Below are 20,251 nucleotides of genomic sequence, written 5' to 3' on the forward strand. Positions count from 1 at the left end.
TCTAGCACCTTGTATAGGCACAAATAGGTGCTTAATATTCACTGATCAATAATCCTGGTCAGTATCTATATCAGTGATATAAATTGAAACCCTAAAAGCATAGACAAAACATTCAGAAATTACTGTCTACAATTTTAAAAGATGACGAATTTAGCTACGTTCTATGTATAGAAGATATTCAATCTCTGCTTCCTTCCCTTTGAATTCTTCCTTATCTTCCAATTCACTGAAACCTTAGTTTCCTTCAAAGCTAAAATATAATTCCTGATATGAGGTCTTTGCAAATATATTCCATTTGCTTCTTTCTCACATAAAAATTTTTGTTTTATTTATTTATATATGCACACAATCCTACTGTGTTGTAAACTCCTTTCACAGAGACTTGTCTCCTTCTTGTCTCTTCATATCCAGTCCATAACACATAGGAGTAGTTTAACAAGTACTTGCTGATTTATTTACTGGGAAAGAGGAGATCAAATGGCATCTTATCTCTGACTTTCTTCAATTTTTCTTGAAGATTTGTTAACATAACAGATTAGATTATTCTGTTTGACTTCAAACATTTGACATTGCAAAACTACTTTTAAAGCATCTTACAACATGCTGAAAGCACGTGATTATATTCCTCTTTAAAAAGACATCATTTATGTTCTCACCTACTTGCTATTTATTATTAGCCCAACAGCAATTTTTGTGCTGTGTTATGGAAATGCATTTCAATGGATCAATCAAATGACACTGGAAAAGCTTATGTATGATAGAAAGGGGATTCTGAAACATTTCCTAAGAATTTCTATTAAGTATTTGTGACTGCATATGCATAAGGAAATAAATATTATTTACCTGACAAGCAATCTGTACGAGGTAGACCAACTCCTTGGATTCACAGCCGTTTTTCATGACTTCATTCTGCTCCTCTGAGAGTGAAAGCTATACCACAAGAAGAAGAACAGGAAAGAGCATGAGAGCCTAGGTCAACAGACAAAATTAAGCAAACCCTGTAACTATTCTTGAGGGACAAAATTCACATTAAGTTGCTCTAAGACATGTCTTGTGCAAAGGCACACAAATTTGATGTGAGCTTCAGGGTAGTCACACAAAATATTTTAAAGACTTTCTGAAAAATAAATTTTCCAACATTATCTTAAAATTTTAACTTTAAAATTTTTAACTTTTAACTTTTATTTTTAATTATTTAAAATTTTATGATCAATTATATAATAGCAAACAATCCCTCACCTCCAAAAAAGTTCTTATTCCATTACTCCCAGACATACAGGATACTACATGCAATACACTAAATCAGTGGTTCTCAACCTCTCAATTTGTAGCAATGAGAATACATAGTGCATATCAGGTATTTACATTCCGAATCATAACTGTAGCAAAATTACAGTTTTGAAGTAGCCACCAAAATAATTTTTTGGTTTGGAGTCACTGCAACATGAGGAACTATATTGCAGGGTCACGGCATTAGAAAGGTTGAGAACCACTGCCCTAAATAATGTGTTGAAGGGGAATCAAAATAAATAAAGCACAATTCTATGTATTTCTAGGAATAAAATGATGAAAAAGTAAAGATTTGATCAACTCAAGAAAAAAACAAATTCTTACGTCAAGCTATAGAAGATAGGACTAGATTGAGCAGAAAATTTGTGGCAAGAAGACCTACCAACTGGTTACTGCAATAAACTGTAAATGAAGAGTAGCAGTATCAAGGGAGAAAAGGGGATATATTTAAGATATGGGACAGAGAAGAAATTGACAGGTCTTGGAAACAGACTAGATATGGAAGGGAAAGATAGTGAGGAGTTCAGGATAATGCCTAGGTGGTAAGCATGAAGGGCTGGCAAAGATGGTGTTGCACTCAAAAGTAACAAGGAAATTTGGAATGGGAATGTTGGGGTGGGAGCAACAGATAATGAGTTGTTTTTGACATGTGTAGTTTAAGATGTCTACTGAACATCCAGTTCTAAATGTCTGAAATGAAGTTGAAGATATGAGACTAGAGGTCAGCAGAGGTTAGAGCTAGGTACGCAAATATTAGAATCAGAGTTGCCCCATTTTAAGAAGAAAACTGATTAACTGGAATGAATCCAGAATAGGGGTAGCAAGACAGTAAGATGACTCATGTAATATGATGAACAGTTGAAGATAGTAAGATTCCTTAGAGAGAAGAGACTTAGGGGTGGGAAGTACTGAAGGTCTATTTGTATTTATTTCTTCAAATACAGTAAATAGATTAGAAAACCTTCTTTCCTTTAGTGGGAAGAATATGAATGGATGGTTCAAAGTTGGTAAGAATTCTGCACAAGGAATGGGACTAATAATTAGAAAAATAAAGTTTACTACTTTCTGATTTCATGATTTTTCTCTTGTTAGAGATGTTCAAGGAGAGTTTGGAAGGCAATTTATTCAGTGATGTTGAAGAGAGATTTACTTATTAAACAGACAGCAGGACTATATCATTTCAACTCTTAAAAGTCTATGCTAGATAAAAAGAAAAAGTGAAGAATAAGGATATAATGATAAGGATAAACTTTCAGACTGGAATCACACACTCTTTTTTACTGCCAGGAAGTCCAATCTCCCAGTGAAAAGATAGGGACTCAATCTGATAAGGTAGCCAGCCTTTTCTTTTAGGTGACAGGTGAATGGTCTGTTTCATCATATTTACATAACTTTAAAGATTGTATTCCTTGCAATCTATTGTTAAAAGGTAAACCAGGTTTTTAACTTATTTATTCTGAACAAATGAAAGCAGTAGATTTCTAAATGTGGGAGTAAAAAAAAAAAAGAAATGAATAAATTTCTCTAGTCTCCTCCCTGCCAAGTTTCCTAAGAGCATTTGTAGAACATACCGCAGTTAGCATAGCTATTTAAATTAACTGTTGCTGCCCAACACAAGAGTATCAAGTGGAAAAGAGGAAAATTCCAAACAGTTACAGATTATAACCTACTATGTATACTAATATTTAAAGGAAAAGCTTGTATTTTTCCTGGCTTTGAGAATGAAATTCTAAGGAAATTTAGTAAACATACATTTCACTAAAAAAGAATTTATTACATGCAGTTTAATTGATGTCATTTCTTATCTAAAGTTCAAAAAAGTAAAATATAATCTCCATTTCTTCACATTCCCCAACAACTGAAATTTTAGATTATTACTTTGATAACTGAATTCTTGAAATAAAAAGGGCATCTTAGATCCTCAATATTAATAGCTTTAAATCACTGTAATAATTTCATTTTAACAACAATTATAAACTATACTTGCCCTTTATTGGGGGGAGGGGGGGACTTGCTGTAAACAAACACAACATACAAGATGAATGTATCTTGTTTTGGGCCCAAGTATTTTCTGACATAGATAGCATATTTTTGAGATCTACATTTAATTTTCCATCACCATATTAATTCAATAATAATCTAATGTGCAGTATCTTATAGCAATATCCTTAACATGTGGTATGTGAAGGCTAAGAAGGGATTATGACTAAATCACACAATCCTACAGATGCTGTAACTTCATTACCCTACAATTAAAACTTGTATCATTACCTAGAATCAACCAACCAACAAGCATTTATTATAGACCTTTTATATGTCAGAGAATGTTAGAAGTAGGTGATGCATGTAAATACAAAGAATGAAACAATTCCTATACATACAGAGCTTACATTCTAATGAGGAGACAACAGGGAGATTGCTACAAACAAATATAATTTTCAATAAGAAAAAGATTTATTCATGTTCATTTAAAATCACATGATGTTTCTGAACACCCCATTAAGATTAAAACAGCAATTTAAAAATATATCTGAAACAGAAGTGTTATTTTTAAACATTATATTAATTTTTTATACTTTTATTTTAATGTTCTTAAAGTGATATGGGGCAGCTGGGTAGCTCAGTGGATTGAGAACCAGGCCTAGAGACAGGAGGTTCTAAGTTCAAATGTGGCCTCAGACACTTCCTAGCTATGTGACCTTGGGCCAGGAACTTAACAACCATGGCCTAGCCCTAACCATTCTTAGGCCTTGGAACCAATATATTGATTCTAAGATGGAAAATAGGAATTTAAACAATAATAATTTTTAAAAAGTGTTAGATATTACAATGGATTCCCTTGAAATTTAGTGTTAACTAATCAATTTCTATGAAATATAAAAGGAAAAAGAGACTACATCCATATCAGATAACTTCAATTAATAACTATATGTAGAATGTGGATACATAAAATATAAAGCATAATTAGAAAATGAATAAAAATTAACACAGCATGTTTCAATATAAGGTAACTTAGGAGGAAAAGCACAAATTGAGAAGACCATGAAAGGTTTTGTGCAAATAATGGTGTTTCTTATGAAGACAGGGCACTATGAAATAGAAGCAAGGAGGTAGAGATCATCTGATGCAAAGGTATAGAGACAAAAAGATGAAGTGTAGTATGTAAAAAACCAAAAAGTAGGTCAGCTTAGCTAGATTGCAGAGTATGGGAGGGGAGTAATGTCTAATAAGTCTTGAAAGACAGCTTGGGGTACAGGTGGTAAAAGATTTTAAAAGCTAAGCAGAGGAGTTTATAAATTTGTCTTAGAAGCAAAAGTAAGCCACTGGAGTTGATGGAGTAGGAGAATCACATGGCTAAAAATGCACTTGAGGAAAACTACTTTGGCAGCAGCATGTAGAATGAACTGGAATGGGGAGAGACTTGAAGATGGGAAAACAATTACAAGGCAGTTGCAAAAAGCTAAGGCAATATGAGCTGAACTAAAAGAGAGCGTGTATGATATTGTGGCCATTGAGACAACAAAATTTGGAAAATGAAGAGATATGTGGGCTGAGGAAGAGTGGGCTGAGAATTGTGTTGAGGAAGATGGCAGTACCTTTGACAGAAATAGGAAAGTTCGGAAGAGAGAAAGTTTGGGGGAAAGGATGATAATGAGTTCAGTTCTGGAGATGCTGAGTTTGAGATGCCTCTGGGATATCTAGTTTAAAATGTCTAATGCTGAAGGTATCAAAACTAATGGCATATGCAATCTGTAACATTTCTAAGTGCTTGAAATAAAATTAAAATGTAACTGGGAAATAACAAAATGAATAAACATGTAGTCATACATAGATACAATAAATTACAATAAAACATATGAGGTTTTCCAAGTAAATATACTCCCTCAGGGATCCTTATGTATGGTATGATTTTGTGGCTCCTATTTTTATCTGAATTTGGTATCTGGTTTAATAGGCAACTGTTGATATAGGACTGAAGATTAAGGAAGAGAATGGAGCTGAATGCACATTCATATGTATGGACATATACACATGTGCATAAAGGAGGGAGGAAGGGAAAGAATACATATTTATTAAGCACTTACCATATGCCAGGAACTGTTGAAGGCAGTTTACAAATATCTCATTTGAACCTCACAACATCAGCCTTGGGACGTAGGTACTATATTCATCCCTAGATTTTTTGTTTTGTTTTTTTTGGTTTTTTTTTAATTGAGGAAATAGGCCAATAAGAGTTACTTTCCCAGGGAAACACAGTTAGTAAGTATCTAAGAGGAGATTTGAACTGAGACATGGACATCGGATTAAATGTTCTATTGTGTCATCTAGCTCCCACATACATACATACATACATAAATACATACATACATACATGCATGCATACATTCATTCATTCATTCATATGTTTGCATATATGTGTGTCATCTCATATATATATATATATATAATAGTTAAACCCATGGGATCTGATATGGTTAACAAAAAAGAAGACAGACAAAGAAAAGAAAAGGCAGGGCAGAATATTAGTGAATATCTGCTTAAGGGGTATGATATAGAGATGATGAGAGTGGTCTGACAGGCAACAGAGCTTTTCTGCTTTCTACAGTAACACTACTCCCATTACGAAACAGAGAGGGCAACACAGCTTTTTCTGAATTCTCCCCATACTTGCTCCTTTTTGCCATGTGTTTCTCAAACGAAATAAAAGTAAACTGTCCAAAGGCTTTTTCAACTCCTTGTATAAGATTGATTAGAAAGCTAAGAGCCCAGTGGAGATTTTTTTATTATTATTATTACCCAAAACACTGGGTCTTTTAACTAACATAATATTTCTTTTAGTTTTCAAGTGGAATACTTTCCCCATCCCACTTCTGTGGGTAGGTAGACCTTCAGTTTCTTCTTAATTTGCATAATGAGTGAAAAGGCTTTTCTTTATCATATAAATATGATAAAATTAAGTTTAAGAATATAAGTTTTGTAAATTGATATTTACATCTAATTAGTATATCCAAAGTTTCAGAGTTTAATACAAATTATGCAGCTGAATTTATTTAGGTATATAAGAAAAGCTTATAATATGATTTTGTAATATATGTTTATAAAATTACATATATACAATTAGTATATAAGTATGTAGATAAAGTATATAAACACATTAAGTACCTATTTATATAATTATGTAAATACATTTATAATTATGTTTCTAAACTAAGCTATCCACTAACATTAAAACAATAACCATCAAAGATATCTAAATCTGAAGTAAGGCTTTTTAAAAATTACAATAATTTTATTTTAACAATTAAATTAAAAATGATCAAGCAAAATTATTTTGAGAACATATCCACACATTTTATTGCCAACTATTAAGAGCAGAAATCATTTCCTACAACTGCAATGCATTTTAAATATAGCTCTTTAATTTTATATATTAATATAATATAGTTAATATAGAAAAAAATCTTTTAACCTCTAAATTAGAATAAATGTTTTTCAATAAAGAGGATCTAAATCAACTCCTTTAAGGTTAGAGCCATTTTGTTAACATCTTGATCTTTTTGGCAAAGAAAATGACAACATAAAAAAAAATCATGGGAGAGAGGTAAAGAAAATTTAATCACAACTCCTTAAGTAATCTTTAAGATCATTTAAATTTTAAACTTGGTAATGTAATTTACTTTCTAAAACCTTAATTTCCTCTAGCTCAAACAATGACCATATAACTCTGCATATGGGATTTTTCTTCAGCATTCACTAAAATTTCTCAAACTATCAACAGACATTGAAATCTCATTAAAAAACAGATCATATCCAGGGTACACAGAGTCTCTGCACCACTATGCTTGCCCCCTTGATACAATTAACCTAGACAAGCCCTAACACCTCTTCTTTGCTGTTTTCTAGCAGCTAACTATAACAAAAATGAAAAAAAAAACAACTTTCGGGCATCAAATCCTAAAAACGAGAATTTCAGGAAAATCATATTAAATTCTGTGTGTCCAGTTCTCGTTTCCACCCTTTTCCCATTTCCATTACTCCTAAGATGAATATGCTCACAACTGCAATTTAAGTTCTGCTTTTATAGTTCAGTTCATCATTTTCACACTAACCATTATATGCTCAATTTTAACTGTAGAGAAATTAAGAGCATTTTTAAAAATTTCTGTCAGGTTAATTGGAAAGATCACACAAGAAAATACATGGCACTTCAGAGCCAAAAGAAATAGAAAAAGAGGAGAATTTGGCTGAAGTTTACTGATTTTGGGGTTGAGGGAGGGGCACACAATGGAAAGTGACAACATGCTTTATCACCTACCAGAAATGAAATACTAATAATTAATTCCCTCAACTTCTTCACCAGATTTTTATCTCAATTCCACTTAAAGAAAAATCACAGGGGAACTTTATTGAAAATAATTTTTGAAAAAGCTATATATATAATCCAAAAGAAGTAATAATTTTCTGTAACCATATGAATTCTCTGGCACAAAATTTTTCCAAAAGTAAACTTCTTTAAAGTAAAATATCTAAAAAGTAATTAGGAGATACCAGATAAGACAAATAGAAATCAAATCACAAATTGATCTTGAGTTTCATGATTTGTGGCCTTATTTTCAGACAAACCAGTTGTTGATTAAGTCTCTACAGGGTGTTCCAAAAAGTCTAGTGCCATTTTAAGCAATTAAGGTTTAAGCAACATTAATAGATTAAGTATCTACTGTATCAATCATAGACAAAAATAACAAAATCATAGAAGATATGAAGCACAATCTGATATTACTATATTATTGACCTGACATCACACATATGGAAAATACAAAAGATATTCCCCTGGCTTCATGAAGCTTACAACCTAGGAAAGGAATTCTATTTTCTTGACATAACCCTTTCACAGTCCTTCCCTCCTCCAATTATTATATTAAACCTACCAATCTCTTGGGTAACAGATGGCAACCTTATGCTTCCCTCTCCCCCTCACCTCCCTCTATATCTCCATCCTACAGATAGAAATGACACGGTTTGGCATCTGATTAGCTATGTGGGATGAGGGAAAGTGAGGAGCCAAGGATGAAGAGGTTCTGAAATCAGGAGAGTATAAGAGTGGAGCCCTTTACAGAAACAAAAGTCTGAAAAAGAGCTGAGGTTGTAGAGAGACAAATGATTTAATTTCAGACTTGTTGAGTTTAAGACATCTCTGAGATACTGAGTTTTAAATGTCTTATAGGCAACTGATGATGTGAGACTGAAGGTCAGGAAAGAGGATAAGGTTGGATATAGTCATCTAAAAAGAAAGGGGCACAGTTATTTTCCCATTCTTGAAATAAGTAATGTCATTGTAGAATAAACCTGCATTTTCGTGTAAATGTCTTTCTTTACTGCAGCTCTTCTGCTACAATGAAAAAAAGATAAAATAATTAGCTAGAATATTAGAAGTCTCTACATTCCCTTCTTGAAACACAGCAAACTGTCCTTAAATCTAGTGATTGTATTGAGTATATTTTCTACTTATTTTAGTAGCTATAAAGAGTACCTCATTTCAACTGCCACACTCAATGGGGTAATTGGTGGCTTTCTTCTGCTTAGCTTTGTGGATAAAATAAAGTTGTTTTACTGACTTGCACCCTAAATTGTAAACTGTGGATATTGTTTCCATGGCAAAGATCATAATTTAATCCACAGGAGCTGATGCAGTCACCAAGAGAACATAGAGAAATAAAAGAAAGATGATACAGGACAGAAGTCCTGGTATGTATCCCATTAACCGGCAAACATTCTATGGATGAGAAAGAACTGTCAGAGAAGACAAGAGGAAAACCAGAAGAAAGTAGATCATTAAAACTTAAAGAAAAGAGAAAATATGGCTAATAGTGTCAAAAACTTTAGAAAAGTTGAAACTTTGGGGCACAGAATACACTGACAAGGAAGGATTCTGATAGGGGAATAAAAGATTTTTTTTAAAGTCTGAAAACTCTCCAAAGATCTTAGGAGGAAAAAAAAAACTCAGTTATAAAGATAGAGCACACACACACACACACAAAAATCAGTAAGTTGGTTGTTTATCCTTCTTTTATCAAAGAGGACTAATATCATCATGGGGTGGTGGCTTTGGTAATTCTATTTCAGTGAGGCAGTTGAAGAATGTTATCAGATAAATTAAAAGAAATATATTAAAACTCAAGGGTAAATATTTGCCATGACTTCTAAATGACTGTAAATGCATCTAAAAAAATAGCACAAGATAAAAGAAACTAAATCAATATTTAATTAAACAGAACCCTATGGATTCTCATAAAAGCATGGAACCCAACAGGATTTTTCTGAAGGGATCAACAGAGAAATCAGAATATTTAAAGAAATTAAAAATTAACAAAAGGCACTATATATATGGCTTACATAGCAGAATAATTAGTAGAACAGAACAAATTGAATCCATAGTGGTAAGTCTTTGGAAAGAAGTATAAAAGAAAAAACAGATCAATTAAAGATAATATAGAAATAAAGAAATATAAAAATAAAGAAAGACAAGAAGCATAAACCCCCAAAATATTACAAGAATACATGATCTGTATGAATGCATTGTAACAGTTAAAATCAGTCACTGTGTATTAATCACTTGTGACCTATGGGTTCTTTCAAATGGTGCTTTGTTTTCTACAATTCTTAAGTTCATAGGGGTTTTCTTACACCATTTTTTTCAAAGTGATTTTCAGGTTTTTTTAATAATCATGTTCTTCTGGAAAGCCAATTATTCTTAAGCTAACTATAAACATTCAGTTGGCGGAAGCAATGTATTTGCCTTCATGTTTTTCCATTCAGCTAATTGTTTCTGGTTCTCCAGTTATAATTTATGCCTGTTGTTCCCACTTAAATTCTTCAGTTGAGATTCAGACTTCTCTCTTGAACCACTCTGGAACATCCTGCGCTGGTTCTTGGGGAATTCATGGAGTTCTACTGTTAATTAGATATTGATTCAATGTCTTTTAGGATGCAAAATTTATTTAGGTATCTTCACAATATTTTAGATGTCATTCTAATCAACAACTTTTAATTTGCCTATCTTCTTTATCTGCTTGTTGAGTTTATATAACTGAGTTTCCTTTCTCCTGATATCTATGATAGATTTAGACTATTTTTCTCCTAAATTCTCCTGGTGCTCATACTGCTCCTTTGATGGCAGATGTATTCTTGTTACTGGACTTCAAGCCTGTGTCTCAGCTACATTCAATTTTGGTAAATCACTTTATCGCCAAGTAACATTTTGGGAGAAAGTATTGGCTCCAGCTGGATTCCAGAAACCTTTCTTTCTACCTCTAAATCACTGTCATAAGTTTTTTTGTATGCTTAGGGAAGAGGGGAAACATGAATATAGGGAAGTAGTTCTGCTTTCTAAAGAGTTCCTAACTTAGAAGTGTCCTATGGCTTAACATAGTCATATGAGATAGAGCATACTCTCCCATCTCATATCTTCTCCTCCTCCCCACTCAGCCCAGAATAGCTGAGTTTCATTGCTTAGTACAACAGAAGGCTAGGATGAGGGAAGAGGCACGTGTGGGCAAAAACTAATATAGCAGGATAATGTCTGAGTGGATGCAAAAACAAAAGTCAATGGGTCAGACTATATATCCTGCATTATTGTAGAGGTTCATGGCAGAAGGATAGGGTGTGAATATCTTAAGTTTGGCTTTGTCCATTTTTAATTCATAAAGATGCTACCTTGCTGGGCTTCTTTCTTTCTTGTCCCTTGGATTCAAATATATTTGTTCTACCTCTGGCACATTAATCATGCTTCTGTAATTTGAGAATTAGAAGATACTTGAAAATGTGTAGTCTTGCTAAGGAGCATTTATTGATTATTTCACCAAGATCAGTGTTAATTTGGAATGAGAACTTCAGGAAAATATCTCTGGGTTCTGTTCTTTTCCAGTTCTGTTTATGGTTCAGATTAAAAGCTATAAGAGAAGCCATAGAGGTTATCTAGTCCAAGTCCATCATTTTACAAATGAGGAAATTGAGGTCCATGAAGTTTATGAAATCCTCAAGGTTACAGAAATAAATGACAGAGGTGGGATTTGAACTTGGGGTCCCTGACTCTTACTCTAGAAACTACTTCTACAATATCATTTAATGGCAGACATCAAATCTGTGAGATTTTAAAATTAAAATGCTGAATCTCAAAAATCTATAAAAATACAGGTAAACTGAACGAAGAGAATTTTAACAGGTTTAAAGTCTTAAAATTTCAAAGAAAATGGCAATGATGTGACCAGAAATTGATTCAATTTCTTTTGAATGTCTATTTCAAATCATACATATAAAAATTAGATTCTGAGAACAGTTCTATAGGCTTCACTGGATTGTCAAAGGGATGCATAACCAAATGGTTAAGAAGAATGGTTCCAGTCTAGAACAAAGTGGCAGTACCATTATATCCTTCTTGCTCAAGTCCCATTTGATTGTATCTAATTTATAGGACCATTTTAGAACAAAGACAAAATGGAATGAATAGAGAGAAGGAGCAGAGAAAGATATCATGCCATAGAAGTATCATGTGAAGAAGTAGGAAAAGGATTGCACTTGCTTGGCTTGACTCTTAATGGCAGAATTAGGACAAATGACTCAAAGAAAGTTAAATATAAAGGAAATCTAAATATCATATTTATCTAAAATTAACTTGAATGCTGCAGGAATAGCAAGTTACCAAAAATCAATTATCTTCAAATGGATAACACCAGGTCTCCATTTATAAAGTATGCTGTAAACAAGATTTATAAATAAAGATCAGACTTTATTAAACTCTCACATATGTTTCTTATAGCTTCAAAAATCTATGATCTCTACACTACACGAATTGTCTGTCACTAAGATATATTGCTCAGGGTACAAAGACTTTTCTGCTATTTTCATCATGGTTTCTGTTTAATTCTTTAATAAACAAACATTACAGAATTTCAAGCTTCACCCATCACTACTAGAAATTAAAATCTCCCTAGTGATAATTAAGTGACAGTTAAGAAACAATATTTGACACAGCAATACCCTCTGACAATATATTCAATATTCTGACCTAGTATTTTATGAGGGTGGGGGTTATTTCATTGTTTGTTCTCCTAGAGATTTATTTATTATTCAGATATACCTACCAATTTAGAGCTCAATTTCTTTGTGGAGATCTTTGCATCTACATGGTTGTAGCTTCCTGCTTGAGGGGAGATGCCATTATTGCTAAGATCAAAGAAAATCTCTGATAAGGTTACTTAAAGCTTTTGGCACCTTGAATACAACCTACCTTTCCAGTCCTTCCTTAGAAATCTGTCCCCTATAGTACCGTCTAATAAAAGAATAGAAAGATAGGTTTCTATATATTTCGAATATATGAAATGAAACCGTTAAGGAATCTCATTTGATCTTTGAGTAACTACATGCCATTGTTTTTTACATAAAATGTAAGGATTTTGTATATAAAATGAGTTTCATTATAAAATAAAGCAGATAGTTTATTATATTACTAATAATAGAATAAAGTAAAATTACTCTGCGACCTTAGGGCTCAAGGTAGCGAAGATTACCCATTTAAATAAAATGAAATTCTGCTTTTTTCTATATTTTCACAATATATTAGATGTAAAAATAAATTTGTTAGAAACTAATAAAATAACAAATGAGAGGCAATAATTTCAAGAACTCCAATATCTTCCTGTTAATAATTATAATAAAAATGAATTTTTCACATCAGGATTTTGGAATATTCACTTTTTGTGTCTAAAAATTTTTCAAAGGCTTGTTTAGGGATCAGTTATTAACTCTTCATTACCTGAAGATTACCAAAAATTTTTTTCTTTGGTCCTCATCCATTCTCTGTATTCTTTTTCATTTACTTCAAGCTCAATTTCTAAGTTTGATGATCATCTATATAAAAATTACCAATAATTCTATACAGTTACTCCTAATCACCATTTAGAAATCCTGTCACATGTTTTTTAGACATAAGAATTCGGATGGGGAAAAGCCAAGATAGCAGATTAAAGGACTGAGCTCTGTCAACATTTACCTCCAAACATCATAAAAATAAAATAATGCCTTTCTATAAAATAACTTGATTCCTCCCTATATCTCCAAGCTCCTAAAACACCAGATGGGATAATTTAACAGAATATAAAACATCATAATAATTATAATAAAGTTTAAAAAGGCAGCTACTCTAACACTATCCTTTTACAAAGGCCAGAATCAACATATAGTATTGATTTTAAGATGGATGATAAGGTTTTAAAATATATGAGATTGTCAAATATTGACATGAGAGCTTTGATAAGGAATCAGTTACTCATAGATGGAGTACCTGAGCTGGGACTTCAAGGGAGAGGAGAACTTCCAAAGAGAGAGCTGTGTGGGGAGATCATTACAGACAGAAATGACAATTTACAAAAAGGTATAAGGTCTACTCATCAAGAACCTTAACCTCTCACTTACAAATCTTGAAATCTGGAATTATTATTTTTCTGGAGTAAGAAAACTTAAAAGGTTCCCAGGAGAAGGCTGTGACACTAGGGTAGAGGCCTATGCAGCTTTCAAATATGTAGTAGCAGTAACTTAAAAGCACTAGTAGGTTCAAAAACTCTCAGCCCAAAGACAATAAAGAGATTGGAAAACTGTTCAGAAATAAATTACAAGGGGCACTTTACTGGAACTATTGCTGATTGGCAGATCTATTGCCCAATCACATTACTGGTTTTATTTCTGGAGCAGAAATATGCATTAGTAGTCAGTTGTAATAAAGCAGGGGACCTGGTTGAAATTTCAAAGCAAAGGGGATCACTAGGACTTGTGGCCACAGAAGACCAAGGACCCTCAGGGTGAAAAAAAGACTGCAAAACAGAATAGTAATAATCAAACCTCTCCCTTGATTCTAACACCTTGAAAGGTTCAATAACATACAGAACTACAGAACTCACTCTAAAAGCAGAAGCATGAAAAATTTTTAAAGTTAGGGAAAGTACCTCACCACCCCAGGTGGGCATAATTCACTTAGAAAGAAAACATTAAAATAAAAAATTGGCCTAATAGTAAAAAAGTCCCAAAACTCATTGAAAAGAACTCTGTAATGTCAACTAGGAAATCTAGATATCCCCTGTTTACTTAGTTGGGAGGTAGAAACCCCGGGTTTTGACCTCATCACAAGAGAGGTTTACCACTGAGGGAAGTTCCCACTTCACCAGACAATAGACATCCACTTCAGGTGGGAGGTAGATCCCATCTGAAGGCAAGTAGCTCTTTTGTCTCCAGAAGCCTTTACCAGTATATCACTCCCTCCTTCAGAAGATCGAACTTGGGACCTTCAGCTTGCGAGACTGGTGCACTACCTACTGTGCCAAAACTGATGTCCATTGTCTGTTAAAGTGGAACCTTCCCTCAGGGGGAAAACTCTCCTGTGACAATGTCAAAACCTGGGATTTCTACCTCCCAACTAAATAAACTGGGGATCTCTAGATTTCCACCTTGACAGTAAAAAGAAGAATTAGCCTAATGAAAAAAAAAAAGTAAAAATATTCAATGAGGAAAAGAACTCCATAAAAAGCAAATTAGACCCTACCGAAATCAAACTATATGCTCCTAGGGCACCGAAATTCAAAACGAACAACAGCGTAGATCCTGGGAATCCTCCTCCTGGACATGGACCTGGATCAAAAGGTACAGCCTCCCCAAAAGCTAGAACCCAAGATCACTCGGACCTAAAGGGTAGGCAGAAGGAAGGTCCCAGGACCCATCCCCAAACCCAGAACCCTGAGTCTGAGGCAGCAAAGGGAACCTCAGAGCCTCAGGGCCAGCTATCCTGAAGGCCACTTCCTGAAAACAACCTGACCCAGGCACGGGGGCACCCAGACAGCAGGGAAACAGAGAGAGACAGGGGGAGCCTGCAGCCCCCTGGCTGGATCCTTCCATCCGAGTCTCACGGAAGGTCCCTGCCTCAAAGCATACTCAGTTCAACCCACAGAAAGTTAATCTTATCAGGAACCCTCAGAGCTCCAAGAAGCCAGGGCCCCTCCCTCCTCAGACTGCTGGCTCTCCTGGCTGGCTAAGACACAGAAACAAACACCCCGCGGAAAGGGCCAAGCCAGGCGCAAAGCGTGGAAGTGGGGCAACTGAGAAGCATTGGGAGGGAACTGAGGAGGGCAGTAACACGGAAACAGCAGCAATTCCTGGCTTGCCCGGGAAGACAGAACAACAACTGCATAGAATGGACAATCTGCCTAGGGCTAAAACCTCTGAACACCAGACAGAGATAAGAAAAGCTAGTCCTCCCCACTCAGATAGAGATGGCAAACTCCACAGAAGCACAAAAGCCCCAAAACTCCAAGAAAAAGAAGAAGAAGGGGGCGACTTTGGACACATTTTATGAAGCAAAAATACAAAATACAGAGGAGATAAAAGAGGAAACACAAGCAAATGCTCAGAAACCTTCGAAAGGAAATGGAAACTCTCCACAAACCCATGAAGAATTTGAATTGGAAAGGATCAAAAAGATGGAAGCCTTCTGGGAGGAAAAGTGGGAAATAATGCAAAAGAAATTCACGCATCTACAAAACCAGTTTGACCAAAGAGAAAAGGAAAACCAGGCTTTAAAAATCAGAATCAGGCAACTCGAAGACAACGAGCAAGAATTAATAAAGCAAAGCCAAAAGACCAAGAAATTAGAAGAGAACATAAAATATCTCACTGACAAGGTGACAGACTTGGAAAAGAGAGAGGAAGAAGAGATAATTTAAGAATAATTGGACTTCCAGAAAAGCCAGAAATAAACAGCAAACTCGACATGGTAATACAATATATAATCAAAGAAAATTGCCCAGAGATTCTAGAACAAGGGGCAATACAGCCGCTGACAGAGCTCACAGAACACCCTCTACACTAAATCCCCAAAAGACAACTCCCAGGAATGTAATTGCCAAATTCCAAAGCTTTCAAGCAAAAGAAAAAATCTTACAATAAGCCAGAAAAATACAATTTACATATAAAGTAATGACAATCAGGGTCACACAAGACCTTGCAAGTTCCACTCTGAATGACCGTAAGGCATGGAACATGATTTTCAGAAAGGCAAGAGAGCTGGGCCTTCAACCAAGAATCAGCTACCCATCAAAACTGACTATATACTTCCAAGGGAAAGTATGGGCATTCAACAAAATAGAAGATTTCCGAGTTTTTGCAAAAAAAAGACCAGAGCTCTGCGGAAAGTTTCATATCAAAAAACAAAGAGCATGGAATACCTGAAAAGGTAAATATGAAGGAAAGGGAAAAGGAGAAAAATGTTATCTTTTTCTTTTACTCAAACTCTCTTCTATAAGGACTACATTTATATTAATCTATGTATACTAACATGTGGGGAAAATGTAATGTGTAAATAGGAGGAAAAGAAAGACCAAATACAATAATGTTTCTCACACAAAGATTCACACGGGAAGGGGAGGGGAAGAAAACTCCTATAAGAAGGAGAGGAAGAGAGTTTTTACTTAAACCTTACTCTCAGGGAAATCAACTCTAAGAGGGGAAAACATCCAGATCCATTGGGATCGTGAATTCTATCTTACCCAACAAGGGAAGGGAGAAGGGAAAACCAAGGGAGGTAGGGGGGAGGGAACACAAAAAAGGGAGGGAAGAAGAGGGGGAAGGGGGAGGGAACAAAAAGGGAGGGACTAGAAAGGGAAACATATCAAGGGAGGGGACAAGGGGGACTGATTTAAAGTAAATCACTGGACTAAACGGTAGAGCTGAAGAAGAAAAGGTTAGAATTAGGGAAGGATATCAAAATGCCAGGGAGTCTACAAGTGACAGTCATAACTTTGAACATGAATGGGATGAACTCACCCATAAAACATAGACGAATACCAGAATGGCTTAGAATCCAAAACCCTAGCATATCTTGTCATCAAACCTTTTGGGATGCAGCCAAAGCGGTAATCAGAGGTAAATTCATATCCCTGAATGCTTATATTAACAAAAAAGGGAGAGCAGAGATCAATCAATTGGAAATGCAAATGAAAAAACTCGAAAGCGATCAAATTAAAACCCCCCAGCAGAAAACCAAACTAGAAATCCTAAAAATTAAGGGAAAAATTAATAAAATCGAAAGTGATAGAACTATTGATTTAATAAATATGACAAGAAGCTGGTACTTTGAAAAAACAAACAAAATAGACAAAGTACTGGTCAATCTAATTAAAAAAAGGAAGGAAGAAAAGCAAATTCACAGCATTAAAGATGAAAAGGGGGACAGCACCTCCGATGAAGATGAAATTACGGCAATCATTAGAAATTACTTTGCCCAATTATATGGCAATAAATACACCAATTTAGGTGACATGGATGAATATATACAAAAATACAAACTGCCTAGACTAACAGAAGAGGAAACAGAATTCTTAAATAATCCCATATCAGAAATTGAAATCCAACAAGCCATCAAAGAACTTCCTAAGAAAAAATCCCCAGGGCCTGACGGATTCACCAGTGAATTCTGTCAAACATTCAGAGAACAGTTAATCCCAATACTATACAAACTATTTGACATAATAAGCAAAGATGGAGTTCTACCAAACTCCTTTTACGACACAAACATGGTACTGATTCCAAAACCAGGCAGGTCAAAAACAGAGAAAGAAACCTATAGGCCAGTCTCCCTAATGAATATAGACGCAAAAATCTTAAATAGGATACTAGCAAAAAGACTCCAGCAAGTGATCAGAAGGATCATTCACCATGATCAAGTAGGATTCATACCAGGGATGCAGGGCTGGTTCAACATTAGGAAAACCATCCACATAATTGACCCCATCAACAAGCAAACTAGCAAGAACCACATGATTATCTCAATAGATGCAGAAAAATCCTTTGATAAAATACAACACCCATTCCTATTAAAAACACTAGAAAGCATAAGAATAGAAGGGTCATTCCTAAAAATAATAAACAGTATATATCTAAAACCATCAGCTAATATCATCTGCAATGGGGTTAAACTAGATGCATTCCCAATAAGATCAGGAGTGAAACAAGGATGCCCATTATCACCTCTACTATGTGACATTGTACTAGAAACACTAGCAGTAGCAATTAGAGAAGAAAAAGGAATTGAAGGCATCAAAAGAGGCAAGGAGGAGACCAAGTTATCACTCTTTGCGGATGACATGATGGTCTACTTAAAGAATCCTAGAGATTCAACCAAAAAGTTAATTGAAATAATCAACAACTTTAGCAAAGTTGCAGGATACAAAATAAACCCACATAAATCATCAGCTTTTCTATATATCTCCAACACAGCTCAGCAGCAAGAACTAGAAAGAGAAATCCCATTCAAAATCACCTTAGACAAAATAAAATACCTAGGAATCTACCTCCCAAGACAAACACAGGAACTATATGAACACAACTACAAAACACTCGCCACACAACTAAAACTAGACTTGAGCAAATGGAAAAACATTAACTGCTCATGGATAGGACGAGCCAATATAATAAAAATGACCATCCTACCCAAACTTATTTATCTATTTAGTGCCATACCCATTGAACTACCAAAATACTTCTTCACTGATTTAGAAAAAACCATGAGAAAGTTCATTTGTAACAACAAAAGATCAAGGATATCCAGGGAAATTATGAAAAAAAAACACATATGATGGGGGCCTTGCAGTCCCTGACCGTAAACTAAATTACAAAGCAGCAGTCATCAAAACAATTTGGTACTGGCTAAGAAACAGAAAGGAAGATCAGTGGAATAGACTGGGGGAAAGCGACCTCAGCAAGACAGTATACGATAAACCCAAAGATCCCAGCTTTTGGGACAAAAATCCACTATTCGACAAAAACTGCTGGGAAAATTGGAAGACAGTGTGGGAGAGACTAGGAATAGATCAACACCTCACACCCTACACCAAGATAAATTCAAAATGGGTGAGTGACTTAAACATAAAGAAGGAAACCATAAGTAAATTGGGTAAACACAGAATAGTATACATGTCAGACCTTTGGGAGGGGAAAGGCTTTAAAACCAAGCAAGATATAGAAAGAATCACAAAATGTAAAATAAATAATTTTGACTACATCAAACTTTTAAAAAGCTTTTGTACAAACAAAACCAATGTAACTAAAATCAGAAGGGAAACAACAAATTGGGAAAAAATCTTCATAGAAACCTCTGACAAAGGTTTAACTACTCATATTTATAAAGAGCTAAATCAATTGTACAAAAAATCAAGCCATTCTCCAATTCATAAATGGGCAAGGGAAATGGATAGGCAGTTCTCAGATAAAGAAATCAAAACTATTAACAAGCACATGAAGAAGTGTTCTAAATCTCTTATAATCAGAGAGATGCAAACCAAAACAACTCTGAGGTATCACCTCACACCTAGCAGATTGGCTAACATAACAGCAAAGGAAAGTAATGAATGCTGGAGGGGATGTGGCAAAGTAGGGACATTAATTCATTGCTGGTGGAGTTGTGAACTGATCCAACCATTCTGGAGGGCAATTTGGAACTATGCCCAAAGGGCGACAAAAGAATATCTACCTTTTGATCCAGCCATAGCACTGCTGGGTCTGTACCCCAAAGAGATAATGGACAAAAAGACTTGTACAAAAATATTCATAGCTGCGCTCTTTGTGGTGGCCAGAAACTGGAAAATGAGGGGATGCCCATCAATTGGGGAATGGCTGAGCAAATTGTGGTATATGTTGGTGATGGAATACTATTGTGCTAAAAGGAATAATAAAGTGGAGGAGTTCCATGGAGACTGGAACAACCTCCAGGAAGTGATGCAGAGCGAGAGGAGCAGAACCAGGAGAACATTGTACACAGAGACTAATACACTGTGGTATAATCGAATGTAATGGACTTCTCCATTAATGGCGGTGTAATGTCCCTGAACAATTTGCAGGGATCCAGGAGAAAAAAACACTATTC

At 34.9% G+C, this 20,251-nt stretch overlaps 1 protein-coding gene across 6 annotated transcripts in view; it reads right to left on the reverse strand.

Annotated features, from left to right (window-relative positions):
* The window catches only part of ARHGAP32 (Rho GTPase activating protein 32), a 430,718-nt gene that overhangs the window by 175,056 nt on the left and 235,411 nt on the right, over positions 1–20,251 (reverse strand). For all 6 annotated transcript variants that reach the window (XM_056794599.1, XM_056794598.1, XM_056794601.1 and 3 more), the window contains one exon: positions 844–930. In XM_056794599.1, coding sequence (XP_056650577.1) covers positions 844–930 — 87 coding nt within the window. The remainder of the gene's footprint in view (positions 1–843; positions 931–20,251) is intronic.

The sequence above is a fragment of the Monodelphis domestica genome, chromosome 4 (genome assembly GCF_027887165.1).
Source record: "Monodelphis domestica isolate mMonDom1 chromosome 4, mMonDom1.pri, whole genome shotgun sequence".
NCBI classification, from domain to species: Eukaryota; Metazoa; Chordata; class Mammalia; order Didelphimorphia; family Didelphidae; genus Monodelphis; species Monodelphis domestica.